This window comes from Heterodontus francisci, chromosome 5, assembly GCF_036365525.1.
Source record: "Heterodontus francisci isolate sHetFra1 chromosome 5, sHetFra1.hap1, whole genome shotgun sequence".
In the NCBI taxonomy this organism is placed as follows: Eukaryota; Metazoa; Chordata; class Chondrichthyes; order Heterodontiformes; family Heterodontidae; genus Heterodontus; species Heterodontus francisci.
In genome coordinates this window covers 122,238,410-122,264,985 of record NC_090375.1, presented here as the reverse complement: position 1 = coordinate 122,264,985, position 26,576 = coordinate 122,238,410, and the positions used below count along the sequence as shown (strand labels likewise).

Below are 26,576 nucleotides of genomic sequence, written 5' to 3'. Positions count from 1 at the left end.
TTTATGCTAATAGTTGTAATGGACTACAATACTGTTAATCTTTACATACATTTTGACTTAAACAAGTATTCTGATGTCACACAAATTTTAAAGACAGCTACGTGCACATAAATATGTTGATTTGTACAGAAACACTTCGCAGTTCAGTAAAATCTAGTAATACAAAAGTACACAATAGTAGTTTTAACAAAGTAAAATGCAGGAGTATTGAAGACATCAGTACAAATTGGATGAGAGAGGAGTCTGATTTATGATTTAATAATGGAGTGCTGAAATAAGCAACATGGGTTCACAAAATCTTGTCTAAAGAGAAAGCATCTATTTTCCTGGCCTGTAACAAGCCTTATTTTAACAATTAAAAAATCTTAAGTTCAAATACTCTTGGTAAACCAAACTTTTTGTGTTACATTTGGTAGAATAACTAATATAAAAAGGAACCAATAAGATTCAGTCTCAAGTTCTTTAGTCCTTTGGGCAATATGGTAACTTTTCCCACCAAACAAAAAAGTTCTACATTGTTTATTGTAATTGAAAACTTGTAAGATCAAAAACTTTTTTGTAGCTCAGCACTTATACCTAATTCCATTTCATAATCTTGCATCTTGGATCTTCACAGATCGTAACTTTCTTTGTCATAAAATGTAATCTGAAATCTGTGCAGGAAACTCTTTCCTCAAATGGTTAATAAATGCCATATTTTCCACTTTACTGATATAACTATCATCTCTTGTGCATAATTAATAAAGGAGTCCTTCGTTTTCTTATAATGCTGGGTGCCCTACATCTTTGTGAAACTGGATTGAAGTATTTAGATGCATTGTACTTTTAACATCTTTATTCAGAAAGATGAGTGCAGATTAATGAGAAAGACCTAATTTATAAAATATAAAATAGAAGGGCATTACAAATAATACTGACAATAGAGCTTCTCTTTACTGATCAACTATGATGAAATAAAAACTCTCAAACGCACAGATTTCTGCTGGTTTTGTTTTCTCCAGGTGTGCTCCTTCAGTCTGTAGATGGCTGAGAACCTTTTCTTTAATTGTCTGCTGTATTCAGTTTGGTTTGAAATACATTTCATTCACAGACTGCTACTCAGTTGTGATATTATAATCACTGAACAAAAGTAAATATTACAATACAGGCAGGATTATATAGATTAATAACAACCATAACAAATTTTATTGAAACCTCAACATAGATTTGTGCGTGTAAGAGATATGGTTAACTGAACATTAACATTCAGACTCTTAACAACATTACTTGCACTGACTGCATTTTTTAACCCTTCTGCACACTAGCCAACAGCCCTTATTTACTTAACATGTTCAGTAAAAGTGAATGACAAAGAATGACAAGAGTTGGATCAGAATGCAATAATACTTTAAAATATATGCTTTTGCTCTCCATATCAGCAACTGTTACTGAACAAAAAAACAAATGCTAAAATGGCCTATTAAAGGTATACTGTCTTATAGATGAACATCATTACTTCCAATATGCAATTAGCTAGCAATCAAGTTATGTACCAGAGATGCAATATCACAGTTAAGATGTGCAATGGTATTGCTACAGCAAAATAATATATTATTACTCATCAGAAGACTTTTCTCCTTCAGGACCCCATGTAACCATGTCTTTATTTATTTAGAGATACAGCACTGAAACAGGCCCTTCGGCCCACCGAGTCTGTGCCGATCATCAACCACCCATTTATACTAATCCTATATCCCTACCACATCCCCACCTGTCCCTATATTCCCCTACCTATACTAGGGGTTTATAATGGCCAATTTACCTATCAACCTGCAAGTCTTTGGCTGTGGGAGGAAACCAGAGCACCCGGCGAAAACCCACGCAGACACAGGGAGAACTTGCAAACTCCGCTCAGGCAGTACCCAGAATTGAACCCGGGTTGCTGGAGCTGTGAGGCGGTGGTGCTAACCACTGCGCCACTATGCCGCCCTGTCTGACATTTTACCAAATTAAATCTGGCCTCTCCCTACAGAATAATGATTCAGTATTATGATAGTGTTAAAAGTCAATTATTTATATGGTGTACTGGTAGGCAAAGCCATTTTAATATTTGACAATAATTTTTATCTGGTGTGCTGCAGCCACTACTTAGGTGCTCAGCACCCATATGAATGGCAAAGTACCAGTAAGTTGGGAAGGGGAATCACATTTTTACCAGCCAGGTAAAATAACAATTCATTGCTGTCTTCAGGTGGCTGCTGCTGACATCCTATTGACTTTTTAAAATGTACTTTTAAAGTGGCCAAGTGCAAAACCCTAATTCTACCACAAGAAAGAATACTTTAATTGATGGCACAGAAACTCAATATTGCCAACTTTAACTCTGCTTGACTGTGTAAACTGGGCAGCTATCAATTAAAATGAGCATGGTGACTTAGCAGCTGTGGTCTTGCTGCCTTTCCAGCTTACAGCAGGCATTTTAACCTGATTTTTCAGCTGGTAAGTGGAACATCTGTAGAAAGGCAGAGGGGGAGGAGGGGTCCTACTTTAAATATGCAGATTAAGCCCCATTAATGTCATGCTGATGACAACCTAGCGGCAGACAGGAGCAAGGCCAGAAGAGATGTATATTTAATTAAATATATTTAATTTTATTTGGTTTCATGGGGGCCAGAAGGAGCATGAGCACTCCTCTGAGCCCCGCGTGGAAACCCTGGCCTGGATTTTAGCCTGGAGGGGCATCCCATGCGTGGAGAAGAATCAGTTTCCTTAAAGTCCTGCAGTTTTTAAATGCAGGGCTCCTTTTAGTTGTTTTCTGTTGGTTTCCTACCACAGGCTGCCCGATTGACAAACTAGAGGCCTGTTGGGCGGGCAAGCCTGTAACACAAGCCCACAGCTGAGGAGAGGAGCTAGGTCTAATGGAGGGGGGAGTCCTGATCACAGAGGCGGTCCCAACTGCAGGGGTTTCGATCACAGGGAGGAATCCAATGGTGGTCAAGTTTAGCAGATGGTGGTGGTGGGGGAGGGGAGCAGATGATGGTGTGGAGCAGCAGATAGCCAGGTGGTTCGATGGTGCTCGAGGGGTCCGATGGTGGAGGGTGGGAAGCAGATGGTGATTGGAGGGGGGCAGTGGTGTCCACTGATGGGAGAGAGGAGCAGATGATGAGCAGGGAGGTCGGGGGGCGGTGTCCCATGATAGGTGGGAGGAGCAGATGGCTAGGAGGGTGGTAATATATGGTGCTCAGTGACTGATAGTGATCGGGGAGGCGGGTAACATAAAGATCGGGGGCCGGTTACTGGGTAGTTTGTTGGGCCGGGAGGAAACACTGCTGCTCCTCTTGGTCCACCAGCAGTGCTAAGAAGGCGCTCACCTCATGGAATCAGCCCTTCCCACCTGCTTTCACGGCCAGGTTTCCTGAGGCCTTGGAAACTGGGTTGACACAAGTTAAAAATAGAATGACTGTTGAAATGAAGGCAGGCAGCCTCATTGTAATAGTTAAATGACCAAACACCCTTCACCCCCTGCCCCACTCCTGCGCTTGTTCACCCACCCCTCGCTAAAACTGGAGTTGGGCAAATTGGAGGTGGGTTGGTTTCCTGTTCAGATTTTTTTAAATTTTAACTGCTGACCCACCCCCATTTTGAGAGTTAAGATCCAGCTCCTTATGCCTACCCTGTCCTGGAGGTATTAACCCCTGGGCTTCATTTGCATGACCCACAGTAGTCTGACCTCCCCGGGCTCAGGCTTTGGAGGACTGAACTGTTTTCTGAGCACCCCAGCCTGCCCCTGAACAACGTCTGGCAAGAGTTAAAGTCAGGGTTCATGTTTCACAATGTATGGTGAAAAAATAGCCTTGTCATAAAAATAAAATAGATCCCTTAGCATGTTAAAGATGTATTGCAGATCTGATATTACTGATTTATATATGGACACTTGATTAAATAAATTGTGACAGCATGATTTTCTTCAGATTAGAGGAATTATTTGCTAGAGATTATAAATATGTTATTAGTGCTGGAAAGTGCATTTAGATTTTTTTTCCTGATCAGTCTTTTTCCGATACAATTATTAATACTTAAGCTCTACATATTAACAGTTCTGTTTCACCAATTTTGTTAACAGTATATATTAGTGGCCCATCTGAATAGAAGATAACATTTTGACTTGTCTTGTGAATGATTATTGCATTAAGAGGCACACAGAAAATCTCACCTGTTTTCATTCAAAGTCTTTCTTCTCTGCAGATGGAGTATGAGCTGTTAATTGTTTTCCAGTCACTTTTACTTTTAATGCCCCAACCTGCCCTCTGAAGCTACTTCCATTAGGAGTGCTCTTGTATTTTCATTTCATTAAATGCTATTTTTCCATGAAACCGCAAAAACTTCTTGCGGTTTCAAGCGATATATTACCTATTCACATATCAATCGCACTCCACTGCTGCCTTCATAGCAATCTGTTTGGCAGAGCCAGTATCAAAATGCTATCAAATGTGAAGATTTGTTTTTATTATTTTAAAAATATTCTGCCGTGTTATTTGTCAGTAATAAAGAAATAAAAAAATTAATTTGTTTAGTGATATTACTTTCACAACTTCAGATATCAAACCACAGGTTGATCACAGGTTAAAGCCATTACAGTTTGTTTCCACCATGTAAGAATATACTGATGTGTACAGAAAACACAATTCAACAATTCAGACAAATTTTCTAGGTGGTGGTGAAGTCCCACAACTGGGGCCAAAAGGGGGAGATGACTCCACTTCCGCCGGCGGCAAAACCCTGAGGTGGTATATTGCCGGTGGCAGCCTCTTAATTGGCTGCTGCTGGGACCACCATCCAATTAAGGACGGCGGCCCACTCCAAGAGCCGTCGGCCCAATCAGAGGGCTGGCAGTTCAGCAGCAGCAGTGCCACCGCTAGCTGTGGCCAGTGCTGAGGCTACAGCTCCACAGACAGGGCTCCTCAATGACACGGCATCCTTGAAGACAGATGAGTTGGGTTGGGGGAAGCCAAGGCCTGGCAACCAGGCCCTGGAAATAGGGGGCGTGGGTGGGGTGTTGTAAAGCGCTGGCAGCCTCATTGCCGCGAGGGTGGGCATTGCCCCTGGGGGGGGCACCTCTGTGGGCCATGGAGTGCCCATAAAGGAAGGGCTCCCTGCCCCAGAACCCATTGACTGGCCGCCAGGATCAACCTGAGGTGGGAAGTGGCCCCTAATGGGCCACTTAAGTGATTCAATTGGCTGCCAGGTGGGCGACCATGCCACCAAGTTTCCCACCGCTAGCAATATGGCATGGTGGCGGGGAGATGTCGATTTCCCCTCCCGACTTCTCCTGCCATATCGCCAGCTCTCCCACCTCCCAGCCTGTCTCCAAAGGGCCGGGAAAATTCAACCGAAAGTGTCTGACTGGCATTAGGTTGATTCATTAGAAAGTTGTTTATCCTATCAATGCTGTTAATAAAAATTATTGATTAAAACAAACTAAAGATTTTCTTTCAGTATTCTCTCATTAACAAGTTAATGGTACAGAAATTATTCACAGTACACCACTTAAACAAAGATGTTAACCAAAGTGCAAATGAAATACGTGAAATCTTATATATTAGCAAGTACTATAACTGTACAGTGACAAGAACTTAATCTATAGGGAAGTTTCCTATGTGCACTATGTGTAAAAGAACTGTAAATCTGTTTGTAACAGATTTACCGTTTTGTTACACATAATTCAGAAAGAAATTTTTCCCGTATGATGAGAATTAATGACCATACACCAGGAATCTCCAGAACAAACTGTCAGATGGCTCCATAGGAAAATTTCCAAATGTAGGTAGTTTAAATTCTGACCGTTGACCAGTCATCAATTTTGAGGAAGTGTATACATTTAATTACTTGTCTTGTGATGAACAAGAACTTAGACAAACAGACACGTAACATTAATATTGGAGTCAGCAAAGTTTAGAATGGCAACGCAACATAATTATTCCCCTGAAAGCCCTTTAGACTTTTGTGGTAGTCTTGGGTCCTCCAAAATACACAAATATATTATTCAAATAACCCATAAAAATAGAATTCTGACAAGAAAAATACAGTTTATCCATTTTAATGACTATTTGGCAAGTATCAATATAAGATAAACCAGTGAGAGACTAATGCTGTGCATTCTGATTCCTGGTCATTAAATCCTCTCCATTCTTTCGTAACTAACAGATTTAACAAAAATATATTAAACTAACAGATTTATGCAAATCTCAACTTAATATCCTCTTATTACAAATAAATATAGCTTAAGTAAAATAGTTTCTGCTCCCTTTTTAATGAACATATACACAGTCGGAATAGAATGAAATGATGTCCTGGAATTTCCTCCATGGGCACAATCGGGAAACTGTGCCCAAAATGCGCCTGTCTAGTCATGGTGAAATTGCACCTAAATTTCTGTGCAAACTAATGAGCATAATTCCCATGAATCAGCACAATCAACCAGTGTAATCAATTTGTGACTTGGGGTCTCAAGGTGCTAGGGTGGGGTGGTATAAAAGCTGAGGAAAAAAATTTCACTTTCAGAGTTAGGCTGGAGACTACAAGGTGAGCAGCATTTACTTCTCTGTTACAGTAACTTTACAGTAATTAATTTAAATTGTTCTGTACAGAGTCTGAAATATTTTTAACTTTTCCATCCCTGCAGAGGAATATCCAGAAAATGAGCCATCCTTCAAGTTTCTTTTAAAGATGTATGATTTCTGTAGCAGTGGTGCAGGCCTGAGGCTTTACTTCATTATTGGACACTGCTGTTCAACTGATTTGCACTGGATTCATGTGGCCTTGGCCGCCTGTGCAATCTGGGTGCAATGTAATGAATTACCCAATGGCTGAAAAAGCACAATTGGATGAAACTTGTGTTCTGGTGCTGGGGATGTAGCCAGTTTTGTGGGTGGGGATTCATTTGGATGCAGGGTTCAATGGACACATTTAAAAGATTGCAGATACTTGGGCATATTGCAGTTGTGAGTGTGTCATTTATGCACAAATCTTTGCAATCGTTTCTGCTGTTTATTAGCACCCAAATTATCTGTGCATCTGGGCATAAATCAGGAGGAAACTCCAGGTCAATGTACTTAATATTTCTGTTTACTGGTTGCAACTTTGCAACAAGACTGTATAAACCTCCTCCAGACATTGTGCTGTGAAGGAAAATAAAACTGTGCATCAGAATAGTTGTTTTCTGTAATTGCTTCATTTTATGAGTTCTTGGCATATTCCCAACTATTTACAAAGAATTTTATTTTACAGGCTCCAAGCACCTCTGTTTCACATTGGTTTCTAATGCTTGCATGGACATTCTGTCCTCCCTTTGTGCAAATCCTAAAATATTCCAGTGTAGTGAACTTGTAGTAACATAAAATGATTCTAGTCTTATTAGTGAAAAGGTGAAAACGTCTCCAAATTTTACAGCACTTGGGCTCCACATGGAACCCTGAGTTTTGTCCCACTGTTCTCAAATCCTTTGTCTGCAGAAATGCAGTTTCTGACATTTTGAGTCAAACAGCGGCTAGATTAAAAGTTTCATCATGCCATGCAAAAATATCATAGGCACATGAATTATGCCATTTTATCTTCTTAATAGCAGGCATCATCCAACGAGCAGTTCTAAAGAACCAGAAAAATTAATATTACTTTATCGATAGTCACATGCTGGTTTCACATGAGGATGAATAACCTCCTTCCCCAGGTTTCACATGAATTTCTGGTGTAAACATGTGATTTTCCATTTTGTATCCAGCTTGGTTATTGTCTTTTCTGCCATCTCCTGCTACAGTGTGTGTGCAATTTTGACTGGTGTATTTTGGAGAAACAACATCCACAACAGACACATCTTCAATGTGGTTTTCATCCTTGCTGTGCTTATCATGTCCTCCACTGTAGCAGTTCTGCTTGGCTTCTTGCTGGTTATTATGGTGTGCTTCTTCCACCAGTAACTCTTCATCTTCACCACTGTCTATATCAATGCAACTCTTCCTCCCTTGGGTATGGAAAGCAAAAAGTCTCTGCTTAGGCAACAATTGTGGTGATTTTTTACTGGATGTCTGATGGAAAGCTGGTCTATCAGTACCCAAGGGTAGCCTCTCATCCTGAGGAGAATGCTCCTCTAGCAGAATGGTGCTGATATGCTTAGGTGTAGACAGTGATAAGTCTGTCACTATTACTGGTAGTGGTCTGGCAGTACTTGGTGGTGTCTGAGGAGTACCACTTTTAATTTCCATAAAATTCACTTTAAGTGACCTAGATTTCAAAGGATTCCTGCCTTTCAGTGAGCTCTTTGGGCTTTCCACTGTGCTGTTTAAGTTGGTGCACCCTGGCTGCTCTGTGGCAAAACTGAAAGTTTCAATCGCGTTGAATTCACAAGCACCATCTTTGGACGCGCTGTTTTCCCCAGTAATGAAAGACTGATGCTTATTAAGGCGACCAGAGCCAGAAGTCCATCTCAAGTGCACTTGCTCGGGTATCTTTGAAGGATGTGGAGCTCTTTCAGCTTCAGTAAAGTCAGTGGTACAACTAGCAAAGCTATCAATGCTAGATACACTCCGCATATCCAATATTGGTTCTGTGGGAGCGGTGAGAAATGGGTCAGTTGAGCAAGGAACTTCTTCCATTTCTAGTTCTTCTTCATGTACAGGTGATTTAATAGACTGCTCTGTCTTGCCACTATTAATATTTGGTTGAGACTGGGTCTTTGTCATTTGATTGTATATTTCCTCCAGCTTCTGAGCATTCAGATGCTGTGGGCTGGGGCTGGGGCTGGGGTTTTTCAACCGCTCATTTGAGTTATGCCTGCTTAGCTCCTGGTACTTAGACTCAAAAGACTTATTGGAGCTTGTTTCAGATGTTCTCCACCTCCAGTTGCTTGGTGAAAGGTGATTGTCCAGGGGTTTTTCTTGTTTAATCACATTATCCTCCCCTTTGTCAACCATGATATCCATAAGTTCCATGCTGCGAGCAAATGCATCTTTCAAGTTCATGGAGACAATACTTCCATTTCTTTTGGCTCTTTCAAGTGCTTCTCTTCTCTTAATTGCTTTCTCTTGTCTTTTCTGTTCTTTGTAGAACTCTGAGAAGTTGTTTACAATGATAGGTATTGGTAAGGCTATCACTAGAACTCCAGCAATGCAACAAAGACCTCCAACTATTTTGCCTAACAGTGTTTTTGGATAGATGTCCCCATATCCAACTGTTGTCATGGTGATAGTAGCCCACCAAAAAGATGCAGGAATGCTTGTAAACTTTGTTGCATCTTCATCCTTTTCAGCAAAAAATACCAAGCTTGAAAATATCATAATGCCCATAGCCAAAAACAATATTAGCAAACCTAATTCATTGTAGCTCCGCCTGAGAGTAAAACCCAATGACTGTAGTCCTGTTGAATGCCGGGCCAGTTTAAGAATTCTCAGTATCCTCATGATACGGAATATTTGAACAACTCGTCGAACATTCTGGAATTGGAGCACACTCTTGTTTGATTCTGTGAGAAAAATTGTGATATAATATGGCAAGATAGCCAAAAGATCAATTACATTCAATGGACCTTTGAAAAACTTCCACTTATTTGGTGATGATAAGAAGCGCAAAAGGTATTCCATTGTGAACCATGCGATGCACACTGCTTCAACATGGGCAAGTTGTGGATTGTCATTGGCTTGTCCAAACTCATCCATGTCTTGAAGTTCAGGAAGGGTGTTGAGAGACAAGGCAACAGTTGACAACACGATGAATAAGATGGATATGATGGCCAGAATCTGCAACATACAACAAAATACAAAGAACTATTTAGTATATTTCACATAATTTATTTTGCAGTTGTGTTGGTTTTGAAACTCTGACAAGGACTGTTGTTGAAAGATTGCAGCATTAAAAATGAACCTTTTACAAATATAATAAAACAAGGAAGGATAATTCTGAGGGAGAAAACTTGATTTTCAAGAAAATGAAAAGCAACAGTTTTAACATTTTGTTTTCAAATTTTACAAATTGACAAAAGCTCAAAGTGGTGTTTGTGTAGTTTATTCATTTATAACAGAGTGATTTTAGCAATTATGCTTCTGGCAGTAGCAGCACACATCGAGAAATCGTAGGTGCACTCCCCAGAATTTCTTGTCAGTTAATGAACAAAGCTCCACTAACGAATGGAAAATCATAACGAGCACTCCTTGCCAAGACTGCACACTCATAAAATGGGCTGTAACATTTTTACTTTTAAAGAAACAAACTATTGTTATTAACTTCAACTCATTGTTATTGATTTAAAATAGTATTTCCAGAAGAAGCCTCCTGACAGGAATAATAGGAAGTGCTCATTATTAAAAATATTTCAGTAGGCTGTTATGTTCAACACTTTAACAGCATTAAAATGATAAAATAGTAAGAAATTATTAAGAACACTGTGCATTTAATTGCCAGAATGTACTTGCCTTATTTTGCTTTCTTTGTAAATGGGTATGTGTATCTCAAGTGACATTAGAGGTAGAGAATGCAATGGTGGATGCCCGATGCTCAGAAACAGATTGGGTGCTTGTTCCCAGAAAATTGGGTGCAGAGGCCGAAGGCCCTTACATTATGCTTATGGTGTTCAGTGAACCCTTATACAGGCAGAAAGCACAAAAGGAATAGATGCCTGCATACAAATTGGGCACTAGGCTCAAGGAGCCCCTGATCTCCATAAAAATGAGGTGCCTTCCCATAATGCAGCTCCAGAGCAGTACTCCATCCACACAGACCTAATTTGAGGGACATGGGAGTGGAAGGGAACACTGCTATTCCAAATTTTGTTTAAAAAAAATTTGGACAGCTGCACTTTTGTCTCCCAGGCTTGCCTTGCTAGCTTGCAGCTCCTTACTTGGTACTCCTGCTGCTCGCCTGAGCTCTCCAGCTACTGTCTCTCCCTATCCCAGGAAAGTGTCTAATGCACAACAGGCAAATAGCAGCCCTTCACTGGTTTTTAGCACCTGGAAATACATTTCTGCTATCCCAGGAGTGTCATGAGAGACCAGTATATTACGCAATGATTAATTTGTTTTACGCAGCAAGGTCAACTCAATTGTGTACAGTTAGATGTAGCCGCTGCATTGGGCTGGTGGCATGGTGTCCAAGTAACATTATTAATATTATGGGTAATTCTCTATCCTTGGGGAGACTTGGCTGCTGGGAAGTGCACGTCAGCAATTCAGATGCACTGTGCACAAATAATGGTTTAGAAATTTTGCACAGTGCACACGCAGATTTCCAATAAGCACCACTGTCAGGTAAAATCCAACTGCTAGTACAAAGGTAAAAAATGATCTCCATTTTCACATTGCACTCCATGGGCGGAATTTAATGGCCCCCCCCCCGCCCCCCCCCCTCCGACGGGCTAGGAGACGGGGAGGGGAGGGGTTCTGGAGGGCCTGTCACCTTCCCAGCCCTTCACGATTAAGTCAGTGGACAGGAAAGGCTGAAGACAGCCTTCCTGCCCAGAGACCAATTGAGGCCCTTAAATGGCCAAATAATAGCCACTTAAGGACTGCTTCCCGCCACTTCTGAATTACACCAGCAGCAGGGGAGGCCTCCACCACGTGGGGAGGTAGCCTAGTGAATCAAGGTGGCCTCCCTGCAGGCGTGGGGTAGGTGGGTCTCCACCGTGGGCAATCTGTGGCCCACAGAGGGCCCCCGGCAGCAAAGACCACCCTTCCTGTAACACCACCCAGCCCTCATTGCCCAATCTCCCCACCCTCCCCCTACCATCGCTGGGGCCTACCGGACTGGCCCCAGCAACCCCACCTCACTTACGTCCTCTCCGGGTCTCCAGCAATGGGCCTGCTCCCATGCCTCCTGTCATTCCGGCAGTGGCCATCGGTCCTGGTGGCGCTGCTGATACTATTGAGCTGCGGGCCCTCTGACTGGCTGGCAGCTCTTGGAGGCAGAAATCCCTGCGCCGGGCACTTAAGTACTTAAGTGCCTGGGCGACGTTGAGTCGTGCCAGGGGTCTCCTTATTGGCTCGGTGCCAGGATCCATGCCGACATGACTAAATTCAGCCCCATGTATTAGCTACTGGCACTAATGACACACAACCACCGTCAACTTGCATTAATGTAGAACTTGCCTGGGATTATACAAGTAATTATTTTATGATTAACAGTTCAAATATAGAAATGGCATTATGGCAGATGAATTAATGCATTCCATTAAGTGGCAATTTTCCTGCCTTCTTCCTGATAAAATATTTAATGACGTTCTATTTTAGATTCAGTATCTTAAAAATCGTTGAAATAGAAATAAAACATTTTAGCCTGTCTTTCTTTGTGAAACCAGAAAGGAGCCAACAATTTCAGACATAGTTGTACTTTATGCTGTGTACAATACAGGCACTAAAACATGTTCTGTCTTATGTTCTAAGATGGTAAATGATAAAAATCAATAATTAGATTAACTTACTGAAATCTGTAAGTTAATTAGATTCATTGATACTTCTAAAAGAATTGTAACTATGAAGGTTTATAGTTATTTATGTTGTTAGTTATAGATCTGACACAATAATACATGGCACTGATTTATTTACCTTCAAGGGACCTGCTAAAACAGAAGTTAGTCATTTTTAAATTTTAAAATGTTATCTTTTTTTTACTTTTACAATCCATCTCTTTTTTCACTCACCCTTAACCTTATGTTTCTCTCTTTATTTGTCCTTCTGTACCTGATTTGACAATAAATTTATCTGTTCTAACTTACGCATCCTCCTCAGTCCTTGTGCTATTAATTTCGCAGTCCTTCAAACTGAATAGTTGCTTGCCCTGTTCACTCAGATACCAAATTCTCAATTTCCCTCACTGCAACATTACCAGCTTGTACTTACAGCAACTCACCACGCAAAAAATTAAAAAAACCTAAACATGCAAGGGCAAGTCTAATGGCAGGAGTGATTAGATTAACTTTTATAGCAAATTATGGCAACACTGGGCTTTAATAAAGTAACATGAACATTTATAACTAGTGAAGGCTACAGTTCACACACGTACTGCATTGGTTTAACTAGTAAGAACGTAGATGTAGAATTAGGTCTGTGATTATATTCTGAATAACAATGCCTGTGCATTTTCTATGTGCTATTCTATGTTTTAGACTCTTTAGAGAGGTAGGTCCCACTATCAGTAACCTTTCAGAAAAATAAACAAACCAGAGAAAAAGCTAACGTAAATATTGTCTTGTTTTCTTCTGTCTATTTTGGTTTGCAAGTACAAACAGAAAATGTTAAATTTCAGAAAGCTTGTTGTGAAAGGATGATGCTGGAGTCTATCTTTACTCAGTTTCACATTTATTGTACAGAGTAAAAAGGATTGCAAATATGTAGCTCTTCACTCAAAACCTTCAACAGTCTCACTAAGTGTCTCCTTATAAGTGCTCAAGTAAGACCCCAATTATTGTTCTCTGAAAAGGAAGAATGTGCACGGTTACGAGGAGAAGGCGGGGGAATGGCACTAGGTGAATTGCTCATTCAGAGAGCTGGTGCAGACATGATGGACCGAATGGTCTCCCTCTGTGCTGTAACAATTCTGTGATTCTGTGAATTGTTCTGCCAAGCATTAAAATCAGTTCTCCCATTCAGAAGCTATCAGACCTGCTTTGTGTTTCTAATATTTTTCTGTTTTTCATATATTTTGTTTGTATGTGGATTTCCTGTGCTCACGGTTTTTCTGATAGATTTTTGTCAGGCAAGGGTATCAAGGGATGAAGCAAAGGCAAGTATAGATCAGCCATGGTCTAATTGATTGGCAGAATCTGCTCGAGGAGCTGAATGGCCTACTCCTACTTCTATGTTCCTAAATCACAGAGTCCCCAAAAGACTTAGTGGTGGGTGAAGATTTGGAAAATTACCTGCGGTGTCAACATCAAGCATTCCCAGGTCAGGTGTACCTATCCAGCTGCAGAGTCAAGCTGCTTCTTCTCTACCTTTATCTTGTGCCTTTGTAGAGCAGGTACTGCTACCCTGGTTTGAAATTTCCATTTTTCACACAAGCCAACTTTATGACCTCCAAGTGCGATTCCCACTCACTCAGAACTTGGAGACTGCCCAAATTCAATTTACATTAGTCCTTAATAGGCAGCAGAGAAAATAAACTGTCATTCCATTAGACTGAACTGAATGTGATGTCAGTTCCCAGAAGTAAAGATCCAAAGTGCAAAATGATTGTGTTACCAAGTTTTCTCTTGCCACTCTCCATTATATTGGATTTTTAACCGGTTTCAAAGAGGTACAAAGAGACTGCCTCCTTTAAGGAGATTTTGCTGTAATCCTTGAGAAAGTTCCATTAAATATTAACCTTGCAACGATTGGAATGTACTTTCCCTTGTTTTAGTATTAAACATTGAAAAGCTTTTACATTATTTCCTTGCAGCACATCAATGCAAAATTGCTTTATTGCTTCTTGCCTGCTGTACTATTACAACAATTGATGTGTTTTTGTGCCTCTAAGATGTCAAACAGTATTACCGTACAATCAATGCCTAGAGCGACAGGCCATTCCCCCGCCTTCTCCTCGTACCCAGTTCATATTAATGTAAATTTTGGATGACAAACACTGGCTTCTTCGAGCATGTGCAGATACATGCTTTTGGAAACAGGTAAAGAGGACGATCTTAGAAGTCAAAAGTTTAAATCAATCATTCTCATTAGCTTTAACTGTCTTGAAACTTTCCTCAAATGTGTGAGAGGGAATTTTCCCCACACACTTTAGGTGCTGAAGAGTCTCTGAGGCAGCCAAGATGGAATCTTGAGCTGCAACACCTGTTTAGCCCACCTTTAGCACAAGGTGCCATCTTGGTAAAGGAGTTGAAGCACACACCAGGAATGGCTGCCCCAAAGATTGTTAAGGTGCTGATTGACAATGAGATTTTCTACTATCACTCATTAAAGAGGCTGCATGCCATTTTGGTGGCTGGCGCTTGAATTAATAACCTCTCTTAACAGCAAGCATCTGAACAGAAGTAAAGAAGTTGTTGTTAGGACTTCTAGTGCTACTTAAAGTCATGCTCGACTTTCCATGTTTACTTGCACCTGGAGATAGACTGCATTTGAACAGGACTTTTGAGACACATCAGGAGACTTTCTGGGACTGTTTGGGCTGGATTTTAAAAGCAGCTTCGAGGTCAGGATCGGAGGCACATAGGCCCTCAATTTCACACCGTTACCCATCATTCTGGTTCGGCGCCGCGATCCTGAGTCATTTTTGGAGAGGCCTGGTCAGGGTCAGAACTCCTACCCGCCCGCAAGTGGCAGGTAGCCAATTGAGGGCAATTAGGGCCAATTACAGGACCGACTAAGGCCCTGTTCCTGCATCGACTAGGATTTCCGGTTGCTAATGTGGGCAAGAGACATTGGCCTGGACGACAGCCAGGCAACCATGGCGGGTACACATCGGGAATGGGAGGGGTGGTGGGGGTGCACTTCATTCCATGAGGGACCACCCTACCTGCAGCAGTCAGGGGGAAACCCCTCCACGATCACAGCCAGACTGCTGTTGCCTTTAAATTTAAAAAACTGACCTCTTCTTCAGAGGGCTCCTCCATGTCAGGTGTCCTCTCTCTCCATCACAAATCGGCAGATCCCACCTCGGCTGGTGGGGCTGCTGATGTGTCAGTGCAGGAGGGCCTCCCATTGGCCCTCCAACCTCAGGAGCTGGACCGCCATCCTTAATTGGACAGTGATCCCGCTCCCTGCCATCAATTGGCCTGGCCCTTTAAAAAGCTTATTTTTTATTCGTTCGTGGGATGTGGACATTGCTGGCTAGGCCAGCATTTATTGCCCATACCTAATTGCCCTTGAGAAGGTGGTGGTGAGCCGCCTTCTATAATCACTGCATTCCATGTGGGGTAGGTACACCCACAGTGCTGTTAGGAAGGGAGTTCCAGGATTTTGACTCAGCGACAGTGAGGAACAGCGATATAGTTCCAAGTCAGGATGGTGTGTGGCTTGGAGGGGAACTTGCAGCTGGTGGTCTTCCCATGCATCTGCTTGCTGCCCTTGTCCTTCCAGGTGGTAGAGGTCACGGGTTTGGAAGGTATTGTCTAAGGAGCCTTTGTGCATTGCTGCAGTGCATTTTGCAGATGGTACACACTGCTGCCACTGTGCATCGTTGGTGGAGGGAGTGAATATTTGTGAATGGGGTGCGAGTCAAGCGAACTGTTTTGTCCTGGATGGTGTTGAGCTTCTTAAGTGTTGTTGGAGCTGCACCCATCCAGGCAAGTGGAGAGTATTCCATCACACTCCTGACATGTGCCTAGTGGATGATTGGGGCTGTTCGCTGATGATCGCACAATGTTCAGCACCATTCACGACTCTTCAGATACTGAAACAGTCCGTGTAGAAATGCAGCAAGTCCTGGACAATAATCAGGCTTGGGCTGACAAGTGACAAGTAACATTCGCGCCACACAAGTGCCAGGCAATGACCATCTCCAACAAGAAAGAATCTAGTCATCTCCCCTTGACATTCAATGGCATTACCATCGCTGAATCCCCCACTATCAACATCCTAGGGGCTACCATTGACCAGAAACTGAACTGGAGTAGCCATATAAATATCGTGGCTACAAGAGCAGGTCAGAGGCTAGGAATCCTGTGGCGAGTAACTCATCTCCTGACTCCCCAAAGCCTGTCCACCATCTACAAGGCACAAGTCAGGAGTGTGATGAAATACACTCCACTTGCCTGGGTCCAGCTCCGAAAACACTCAAGAAGCTCAACACCATCCAGGACAAAGCAGCCCACTTGACTGGCACCCCATCCACTAACATTCACTCCCTTCACCACCTATGCACAGTGCCAGCAGTGTGTACCATCCACAAAATGCACTGCAGCAACGCACCAAGGCTCCTCAGACAGCACCTTCCAAACCCGCAAACTCTACCAACTAGAAGGACAAGGGCAGCAAATGCATGAGAAAACCTCCATCTGCAAGTTCCCCTCCAAGTCACACACCATCCTGACTTGGAACTATATCATCGTTCCTTCACTGTCACTGCGTCAAACTCCCTTCCGAACAGCACTGTGGGTGTACCTACCTCACATGGACTGCAGCGGTTCAAGAAGGCAGCTCACCACCACCTTCTCAAGGGCAATTTTGGATGGGGAATAAATGCTGGCCTGGCCAGTGACGCCCACATGAATGAATAAAAAAGGTATGACTACAACCAGTGGAGAGCTTTCCGCATGATTCCCATTGAGTCCAGTTTTGCTCAGGCTCCTTGATGTCATACTCGGTCAAATGCTGCCTTGATATCAAGGGCAGTCACTCTCACCTCACCTCTTGAGCAGCTCTTTTGTCCATGTTTGAACCAAGGCAGTAATGAGGTCAGGAGCTGAGTGGCCCTGGCGGAACCCAAACTGAGCGTCACTGAGCAGGTTATTGCTAAGCAAATGCCGCTTGATAGCACTGTCGATGACACTTTCCATCACTTTTCTGATGATCGTGAGTAGACTGATGGGGCGGTAATTGGCCGGGTTGGATTTGTCCTGCTTTTGTGTACAGGACATACCTGGGCAATTTTCCACATTGTTGGGTAGATGCCAGTATTGTGGCTAAACTGGAACAGCTTGGCCAGGGGCGCAGCAAGTTCTGGAGCACAGGTCTTCAGTACTGTTGCCAGAATGTTGTCAGGGTCCATAGCCTTTGCAATATCCAGTGCCTTCAGTCGTTTCTTGATATCATGTAGAGTGAATCGAATTGGCTGAAGCCTGGTATCTGTGATGCTGGGGACTTCAGGACGAGGCCAAGCTGGATCATCCACTCGGCACATCTGGCTGAAGATTGTTGCAAATGCTTCGGCCTTGTCTTTTGCACTGATGTGTTGGGCTCCCCCATCATTGAGGATGGGGATATTTGTGGAGCCACCTCCTCCAGTTAGTTGTTTAATTGTCCACCACCATTCATGACTGGATGTGGCAGGGCTGCAGAGCTTGGATCTGATCCGTTGGTTGTGGGATCACTTTGCTTCGTCTATCGCATGCTGCTTACGCTGTTTGGCACGCAGATACTCCTGGGTTGTAGCTTCACCAGATTGACACCATTTTGAGGTATTCCTGGTACTACTCCTGGCAGGCCCTCCTGCACTCTTCACTGAACCAGGGTTGATTCCCCGGCTTGACGGTAATGGTAGAGTGGGGGATATGCCGGGCCATGAGGTTACAGATTGTGGTTGAATACAATTCTGCTGCTGCTGATGGCCCACAGTGCCTCATGGATGCCCAGTTTTGCATTGCTAGATCTGTTCGAAATCTGTCCCATTCAGCACGGTGGTAGTGCCACACAACACTATGGAGGGTATCCTCAATGTGAAGAAGGGACTTCATCTCCACAAGGACTGTGCAGTGGTCACTCCTACCAATACTATCCTGGACAGATGCATCTGCGACTGGCAGATTGGTGAGGATAAGGTCATGCATGTTTTTCCCTCCTGTTAGTTCCCTCACCACCTGTCGCAGACCCAGTCAAGCAGCTATGTCCTTGAGGACTCAGCCAGCTCATTCAGTAATGGTGCTACCAAGCCACTCTTGGTGCTGGACATTGAAGTCCCCCACCTAGAGTACATTCTGTGCCCTTGCTACCCTCAGTGCTTCCTCCAAGTGGCATTCAACATGGAGAAGTACTGATTGATCAGCTTAGTGGGGGGAGGGGGGGGGTGACGGGGGGCGCGGTAGGTGGTAATCAGTCGGAGGTTTCCTTGTCCATGTTTGAGCTGATGCCATGAGACTTCATGGGGTCCGGAGTCTATGTTGAGGACTCCCAGGGCAACTCCCTCCCAACTGTATACCACTGTGCCACCACCTCTGCTGTGTCTGTCCTGCCTGTGAGACAGGACATAGCCAGGGATGATGTGATGGCAGTGTCTGGGACATTGTCTGTAAGGTATGATTCCGTGAGTATGACTATATCAGCCTGCTGCTTGATTAGTGTGTGGGACAGCTCTCCCAACTTAGGCACAAACCCCCAGATGTTAGTAAGGAGGACTTTGCAGGGTCAACAGGGCTGGGTTTGCCATTGTCATTTCCAGTGCCCAGGTCGATGCTGGGTGGTCCGTCCGGTTTCATTCCTTATTGACCTTGTAGCGGTTTGATACAACTGAGTAGCTTGCTAGGCCATTTCAGAGGGCATTTAAGAGTCAACCACATTGCTGTGGGTCTGGAGTCACATGTAGGCCAGACCAGGTTCGGATGGCAGATTTCCTTCCCTAAAGGACATTAGTGAACCAGATGGGTTGTTACGACAATCGACAATGGTTTCATGGCCACCATTAGACTGGCTTTTAATTCTTAATTTATTAATTAAATTCAAATTCCACCTTCTGCTGTGGTGGTTGTGCGTTTCTGGAACATGCCGTGCAGGTTTGGGACCCAACTGGTCCCGAATACTGGTTCCCGACCCCGGACTGAAGATCCAGCCCCTTGTCAAGCCTTCACAAATACTCTATCAACAATTTTCCCAGAAATTCTCTGAGGATTTCACCTGTGCTACTCTACCACCTTATTGGACACTGTATCGGACTCACTAGGACAAAGGCAATGCTTGGTCATAGGGTCTTGCTAGGTGTCCCCCTTGATCTGGAGGAGGAATGGGAGGCAAAGATGTGGTCAGGCAGAATAGCACCAACTGCTGCAGGAGATGGACAGGAGGGCAAGGTGGATCTGTGGGTTCAGGACATTCTTCCTCCTCTTCTGGACCTCCTGCACAAGGACCTCCAATGCCACATTCTAGAACCTGCGTGGCCTCTCCCTTGATCCCTGAGCAATTCTGAAATGTTCCATTGTGTGTCAGCCAGCACATTTCACACCTTCAGTGTAAGTGGGTGCATGAAGGCTACATTGTGATGAAACATAGATATAATAGGCTTAATTAGGTAAAATTTAGATATAGTTAATATATTATACCTTTTAGAATTAAAAATTGAATAAATTGTCAATTTTCAAGACTCACTGAAATTCCCCTTTAAGAAGGTAGAGTTAAAAATTTCAAGGTCTTCCAAGGTCCCTGTGAACCAGACACACCTTTTAAGTTGGGAAATCCATTTCAAGGTTTCTGTTACAATGGAATTAAAACATGACACACATTGAAACATCCTGTGTGACGTCAGTAAGAGGTAGCTATAAACTTAATTAGTTGATAATGTTGGTAATATAGTCAGACTGACTCAAAAGGAGGGTTCAGGGTACCATAAAAAACAATTATAGACAGTAAAATAATAAAATGAAATGGTACTTGCAGAAACAAATACCAAGTAAACCCAATTATAAACATTTTGACCAGATAAAAGGTCACTTCAAGAGCAGGGGATTTCCAGCAAATAAGTTAAGTGGGGATGGTAGCTAATGATATTACCATATATGGATCTCAAAAGCAGGAAAACACACACAGAAAGGTAACACTTTTCTGCTAAAAGGTCAGGTGATAGCTTAAAGACAGTATAAACATGAGAGTTTTTGAAACCAGAAACCAGAAGTATTGAAATCCTCATCAATGCTTCTCAACCTATGGCTTACTCGGGGAATTTAAGGTAAAAGTTTACTTTAAATTTTGATGCATATTCTAAAATATTTTGCTGTAACATTATCAAGGTTAAACTTTTGGATTCTATTTTAGAAATAAGATTATGTGTTACATCTCTTTGTAATCTTTGATATTGTGGTATACTTAGCTACTTAAAGTGTATGGCATGTTCAATTCTTTAATAAATATATAAAACTTAATAAATCGTCTCATGTAGCATTCTGTATACAACTAGAAGAACCCCCTCTCTGTGTCTCTTTAAGTGAGGAGCTATGTATTGAAGAGTTTCCCAGACCCTTATAATACCTGGGATATTTATGACTTAGCCATAATTATTTAAAAAATAGGCTATCCAAAAGATGTTAGTTTTCTTTCTTTGAGGGAAGACGAGATCATTTCTTTACACCCAAATAAGTGTCTATAAGAATTTGTCCGTTTGAACTTAATTAAAGGAGATTCATAGGGGTGTACACTTGATTTGGTTTAGTCCCTATAAGGGCTTAAAGTCATAAATCACTTCAACATTACCATTCCATGAAAATTGCTTCTAAACACTGCTTGAGTACGAAACTTGCAAGCCTCCAGTTTAGCACATCCCAGCATATTTAAATCATGGTAATCACCAATTAACCCCAAATTTTCAGGCTAAAACCTGACTTTCAAACAGTCACATCTTATTAGCAAAGCAGCCACTTAGCTCCTGTTTTCACCCTTTCTCCAAAATAACACCTTGAGTTTCTTTGAGATAATCAAGACAATCAACAAGGGAATGTTGAGCTTGACAGTGTGAAGGAGCTGAATTCACACAGGTAGGGAAAACACAGGATGCTTCAGTAATGTAGGTTAAATAAAAATAGAAAATGCAGTACATGTACAGTTGGTTTGAAAGTGGCAGATAATTTCAAGTTTTGGATGTAAACCTTCACTAAGAAGGTTCGGATGAAGGATTGTGCCCAAATTGATAGCCGACCTTTCTCTTTCAGATGCATATTGACCTGCTTTGCCAAACCTTTTCTATTTTTATTTTAGACATACAGTATTCAGAGTTTTCTTTTTACATTGACTTCAACAGTTTTGCTAATACAACTGCATGTTAATTGTACTCTCTCACATTGTTAGTCACAAGAACTCCTCCAAGTGAGTTTATCTTTGAATTGGTCTTAAATTAAAAGAAATAAACACAATTTTATTAAGTTTCATCATCATTCTTTGTTATCTATTTTTATAAGTGGTCTTCCTTCCCTACTAAGTTACACCACCCACTGGAGTGCTAAACCACACAGACCAGGAGATGGCAGGCTATATATTCCTGAGTTAGCACATAGGTTAGTCTCAGTGATCCTGGACCAGGTAAAGAAAAGTCAGCTAGGGTTACCATACCTGATTCTACTGACCATATGTGAGTGAGGGCATTGGATGAGACCAGTATTTTTTTATAGCTATGATATCTTTACAATCAAATAGTCTTCCCACAGTTATGTCCAGACCTATACATGAAAAAAGCCATTTGGGATGAAGCATCAAGATGTCATTGCATTTGGAACTGTACCCAGCAATAGTCAGTGGGGTAGATTTTCAGTTGGGTCGAGAAAAGGTGTTGCGGAGGCAGCTTTTGCCCAAAACAAGAAACTCGAGGATCATCAGGAATTAGTCTTTGGGCTTCACCTACATATTTGGGGCAAGCTGCCGGCAGCAGTCTTACCTCCACAGGTAGTTTGCTCCATAAGAAAAAATTATCAGGTCACCTGCAACACTGACCGTGCCCCTCAGGAAAGTTGCAGGTGGTGGGTTGGAGCAGGCAGGGTGGGGTGGGGTGGGGTGATCACTAGACTGTGAAGTTGGGTAGAGCACTCCTATTCCTCCTAGCTCTTCGGAGAGGATCTTTTTAAAATCAAAAATAACTTGTCTTTAGTTGGGCCACAGATACTGCTGTAGCATGCCTTTCAATGCATCTCAATGGTGAGCCAGACAGTGAAATGCTGTTTTGGCAAAGCTAACAGTGGAATGGCAAATCTCAGACAGCAACCTTTTGGATTTCCATGTTTAACCACACATCTGCCGTAGCCTGAAGTTGCCGTGGCATTTGTGCATAAATAATGGAGAGTGCTATTAGCCTTGACGTTACCTTTGACAGCAAACTATGGCCCAACATTGAATGGAAAACTTCAGATTTCTCCTTCTGCTGAAACTTCCTTCTGAGATATAAATAAGGTAAGTGAGTGAGCAAAAATTTGGCAGATGGAGTATAATGTGGGAAAATGTGAGGTTGTCCACTTTGGCAGGAGAATAGAAAAGCAGAATATGATTTACATAGAGAGAGACTGCAGAGTGCTGCAGTACAGAGGGTCTGGGTGTCCTTGTACATGAATCACAAAACGTTAGCATGCAGGTACAGCAAGTAATTAGGAAGGCAAATGGAATGTTGGCATTTATTGTAAGGGGGATGAAGTGTAAAGGTAGGGAAGTCTTGCTACAACTGTACAGGGCATTGCTGAGACCGCACCTGGAGTACAGTTTTGGTCTCCTTACTTACAATGGAAGCAGTTCAGAGAAGGTTCGCTAGGCTGATTCGTGGGATGAAGGGGTTGTCTTATGAGGAAAGGTTGAGAGGGTTAGGCATATACACATTGGAGTTTAGAAGAATGAGATGCGATCTTATTGAAATATCTAAGATTCTGAATGGCTTGGCAGGGTATATGCTGAGAGGATGTTTCCCCTCGTAGGGGAATCTAGAATTAGGCAGCATCATTTCAAAATAAGGGGTCTCCTTTTTAAGAACAGAGATGAGGAGGAATTTCTTCTCTCAAAGGGTCGTTAATCTCCAGAGAGTAGTGGAGGCTGGGTCACTGAATATATTCAAGGCTGAGTTAGACAGATTTTTGATCTACAAGGGAGTCAAGAGTTATGGAGTGCAGGCTGGAAAGTGGAGTTAAGGCCACAATCAGATTGGCCATGATTCTACTGAATGGCAGAGCAGGCTCGAGGGGCTGAATGGCCTAATTCTGCTCCTATTTCTTATTTCCTTCTGTTCTAATTAACCATGACATGTCACATCAGAAAATTACATATTAAAAGGGTAATTTATATCCTAAGGATCATCCTCCGCCATTCCCGCCACCTCCAGCGTGATGCCACTACCAAAGGCATCTTCCCCTCCCTTCCTGTCAGCATTCCGAAGGGATCATTCCCTCCGCGACACCCTGGTCCACTCCTCCATTACCCCCACCATCTCGTCCCCTTCCTACGTCACCTTCCCCTGCAATCACAGGAGGTGTAATACCTGCCATTTACCTCCTCTCTCCTCAGTACCCAAGGCCCCAAATACTCCTTTCAGGTGAAGCAGCGATTTACTTGTACTTCTTTCAATGCAGTATACTGTATTCGCTGCTCACAATGTGATCTCCTCTACATTGGGGAGACCAAATGCAGATTGGGTGACTGCTTTGCGGAACACCTCCGCTCAATCCGAAAGCATGACCCCGAGCTTCCGGTTGCCTGCCATTTCAACACACACCCCCCTGCTCTCATGCTCACATCTCTGTCCTGGGATTGCTGCAGTGTTCCAGTGAACATCAACGCAAGCTCGAGGAACAGCATCTCATTTACCAATTAGGCACACTACAGCCTGCCGGACTGAACATTTCAGAGCATGACGGGCCCCCCATTTTACTTTCATTTTTAGTTCCTTTTTCTTTTTTGTGTTTATTTTATTTTAGTTTGTTCATTTTGTTTCTACTGTGCCTACCCACTGTGTTTTTTTATGTTTGTTCTTGTGGCTGTTCAGTTTTCAGCCCATTAACACCCTATCTATACTAATGCTTTGTCTTTCAACACACCATTAACATATTGTTTGCCTTTGCTCCATGACCTTCTGGTCAGTTATTCTCTGTAACCTTGTCCTATCAACACCTTCTCTTTTATTATCTCTTGCCCCACCCCCGCTTTACCTGCTTAAAATCTTTTACATTTCTTATATCTGCCAGTTCCGAAGAAGGGTCACTGACCTGAAACATTAACTCTGCTTCTCTCTCCACAGATGCTGCCAGACCTGCTGAGTATTTCCAGCATTTCTCATTTTTAATTTTTTTTTATTTATTTAGAGATACAGCACTGAAACAGGCCCTTCGGCCCACCGAGTCTGTGCCGACCAACAACCACCCATTTATACTAACCCTACAGTAATCCCCTATTCCCTATCACTTCCCTACACTAGGGGCAATTCACAATGGCCAATTTACCTATCACCTGCAAGTCTTTGGATGTGGGAGGAAGCCGGAGCACCCGGCGAAAACTCATGCAGACACAGGGAGAACTTGCAAACTCCGCACAGGCAGTACCCTGAATCGAACCCGGATCCCTAGAGCTGTGAGGCTGCGGTGCTAACCACTGCGCCAATTCAAAGACAGATAGGCCATCAGACTTAAGTTTTTAAAAATTCATTCATGGGATGTGGGCATCACTGGCTAGGCCAGCATTTATTGCCATTTCAGAGGGCATTTAAGAGTCAGCCACTTTGCTGTGGGTCTAGAATCACATGTAGGCCAGACCAGGTAAGGATGGCAGATTTCCTTCCCTAAAGGATGTTTGTGAACCAGATGGGTTTTTACAACAATCAACAATGGTTTCATGGTCACCAGTAGACTAGCTTTTAATTCCAGATTTATTAATTGAATTCAAATTTCACCATCTGCCATGGTGGAATTTGAACCCATGTCCCCAGAGCTTTAGACTGGGCCTCTGGATTGCTCATCTAGTACCATTACCACTGTGACATTGTCTCCTCGTAATGCTGTACATTTGTACTGAATGAAAAATAAAAGCCTCCATTAGCTCCTGGGAAACTATGAGCCGAATCTTCTGCTCTCAGGGTATGAGTGTGAGTCAGGCCCATATTCAGCTCCCGATACTGGTCTGCCTGTCAAGGCGCCCTGATGGCTGAAGCTCCAGTGAGGGAGGGATTAAAGTAGGACCCCTCGCAGGCCCCCAGGCCATCTGCTGGCAAGCAGCCTCCAGTCATCTGCCAGGCTTGGCCCTAAGTGGGGAGCTTAGTGGGAAGATCCTGGTAGCAGCCCCAATCAGCCCACAAATAGGCATTTAATTATGCAGATTGGCTACGCACTGGAGGCAGGAACGCATCCGGCTGCTGACCTGACATGTATTTCTCTTAAATTCCTCCTGGTCCCATCTTGAAGCCCGCCCCCTGGAGGACTGGGGAGATTCCGCCTTTTATTTAATTTCCATTAATACGTTTTCTTGGAAGTGAGGAAGGCACCAGAACAGAGACATTAATGGATTCTCATGTCTAATTACGACTATAATTTCAGCAACTATACTCTGAACTGGTTACTCCTTACTATTTTTGATCAAGGTAAGTGTATCACTGTAACCAACCCGTGCTTTACCCCTTAAGAGCCGACTTAACACCTGCGAGAGTGGACAGCAATCCTGCATGGGAGGGTGTGTTAGGGTCCTGGCAGAATTTAACTGCCAGGTCTCATTTGAAACCCACTGGTCAGCTGCTTAGCCATTTCCAGCAAAATGCAGCTGCTGGTGTTCCTGGAGGGATGGTGGGAGCTGTGGGTGATCTGGGGGTCTCGAGGTGAGGAAACCTGGGGTAACAGTTGCCTGGACTTCCTTTGTGGTGCCCAGAAGATCACTCATGCTCCTTGCTAGTACAATTTAAAATAACGGAGTGAAAAACAAGATTAGTGTAATTGGTCAGAGGCAGCAATATTTTAAATTATAAGTCTTTTAGACATATTCTCAGCACCTTTCCCAACAAAACAGATCTTCAATTCCTGTGATAAGCTTCTTATGCCTGTTGCCAACAGCCTACTTTTTTTTTAGAATTAGAACATTAGAATTAGAACATTACAGCGCAGTACAGGCCCTTCGGCCCTCGATGTTGCGCCGACCTGTGAAACCATCTGACCTACACTATTCCATTTTCATCCATATGTCTATCCAATGACCACTTAAATGCCCTTAAAGTTGGCGAGTCTACTACTGTTGCAGGCAGGGCGTTCCACGCCCCTA

The 26,576-nt window shown here is 42.9% G+C and overlaps 1 protein-coding gene across 2 annotated transcripts in view; it reads right to left on the bottom strand.

The window, feature by feature from the left end:
- Window positions 1-7,661: 7,661 nt before the first annotated feature.
- Window positions 7,662-26,576, bottom strand: part of LOC137369608 (potassium voltage-gated channel subfamily B member 2-like) — a 422,869-nt gene continuing 403,954 nt past the window's right edge. The window contains exons 2-3 of one of the 2 annotated variants that reach the window (XM_068030926.1): window positions 8,384-9,767; window positions 7,662-8,329 (exon numbers count right to left, since the gene is read on the bottom strand). In XM_068030926.1, coding sequence (XP_067887027.1) covers window positions 7,662-8,329; window positions 8,384-9,767 — 2,052 coding nt within the window. Of the gene's footprint in view, window positions 9,768-26,576 lie in introns of both variants that reach the window. The other variant, XM_068030925.1, reaches the window with a different exon arrangement.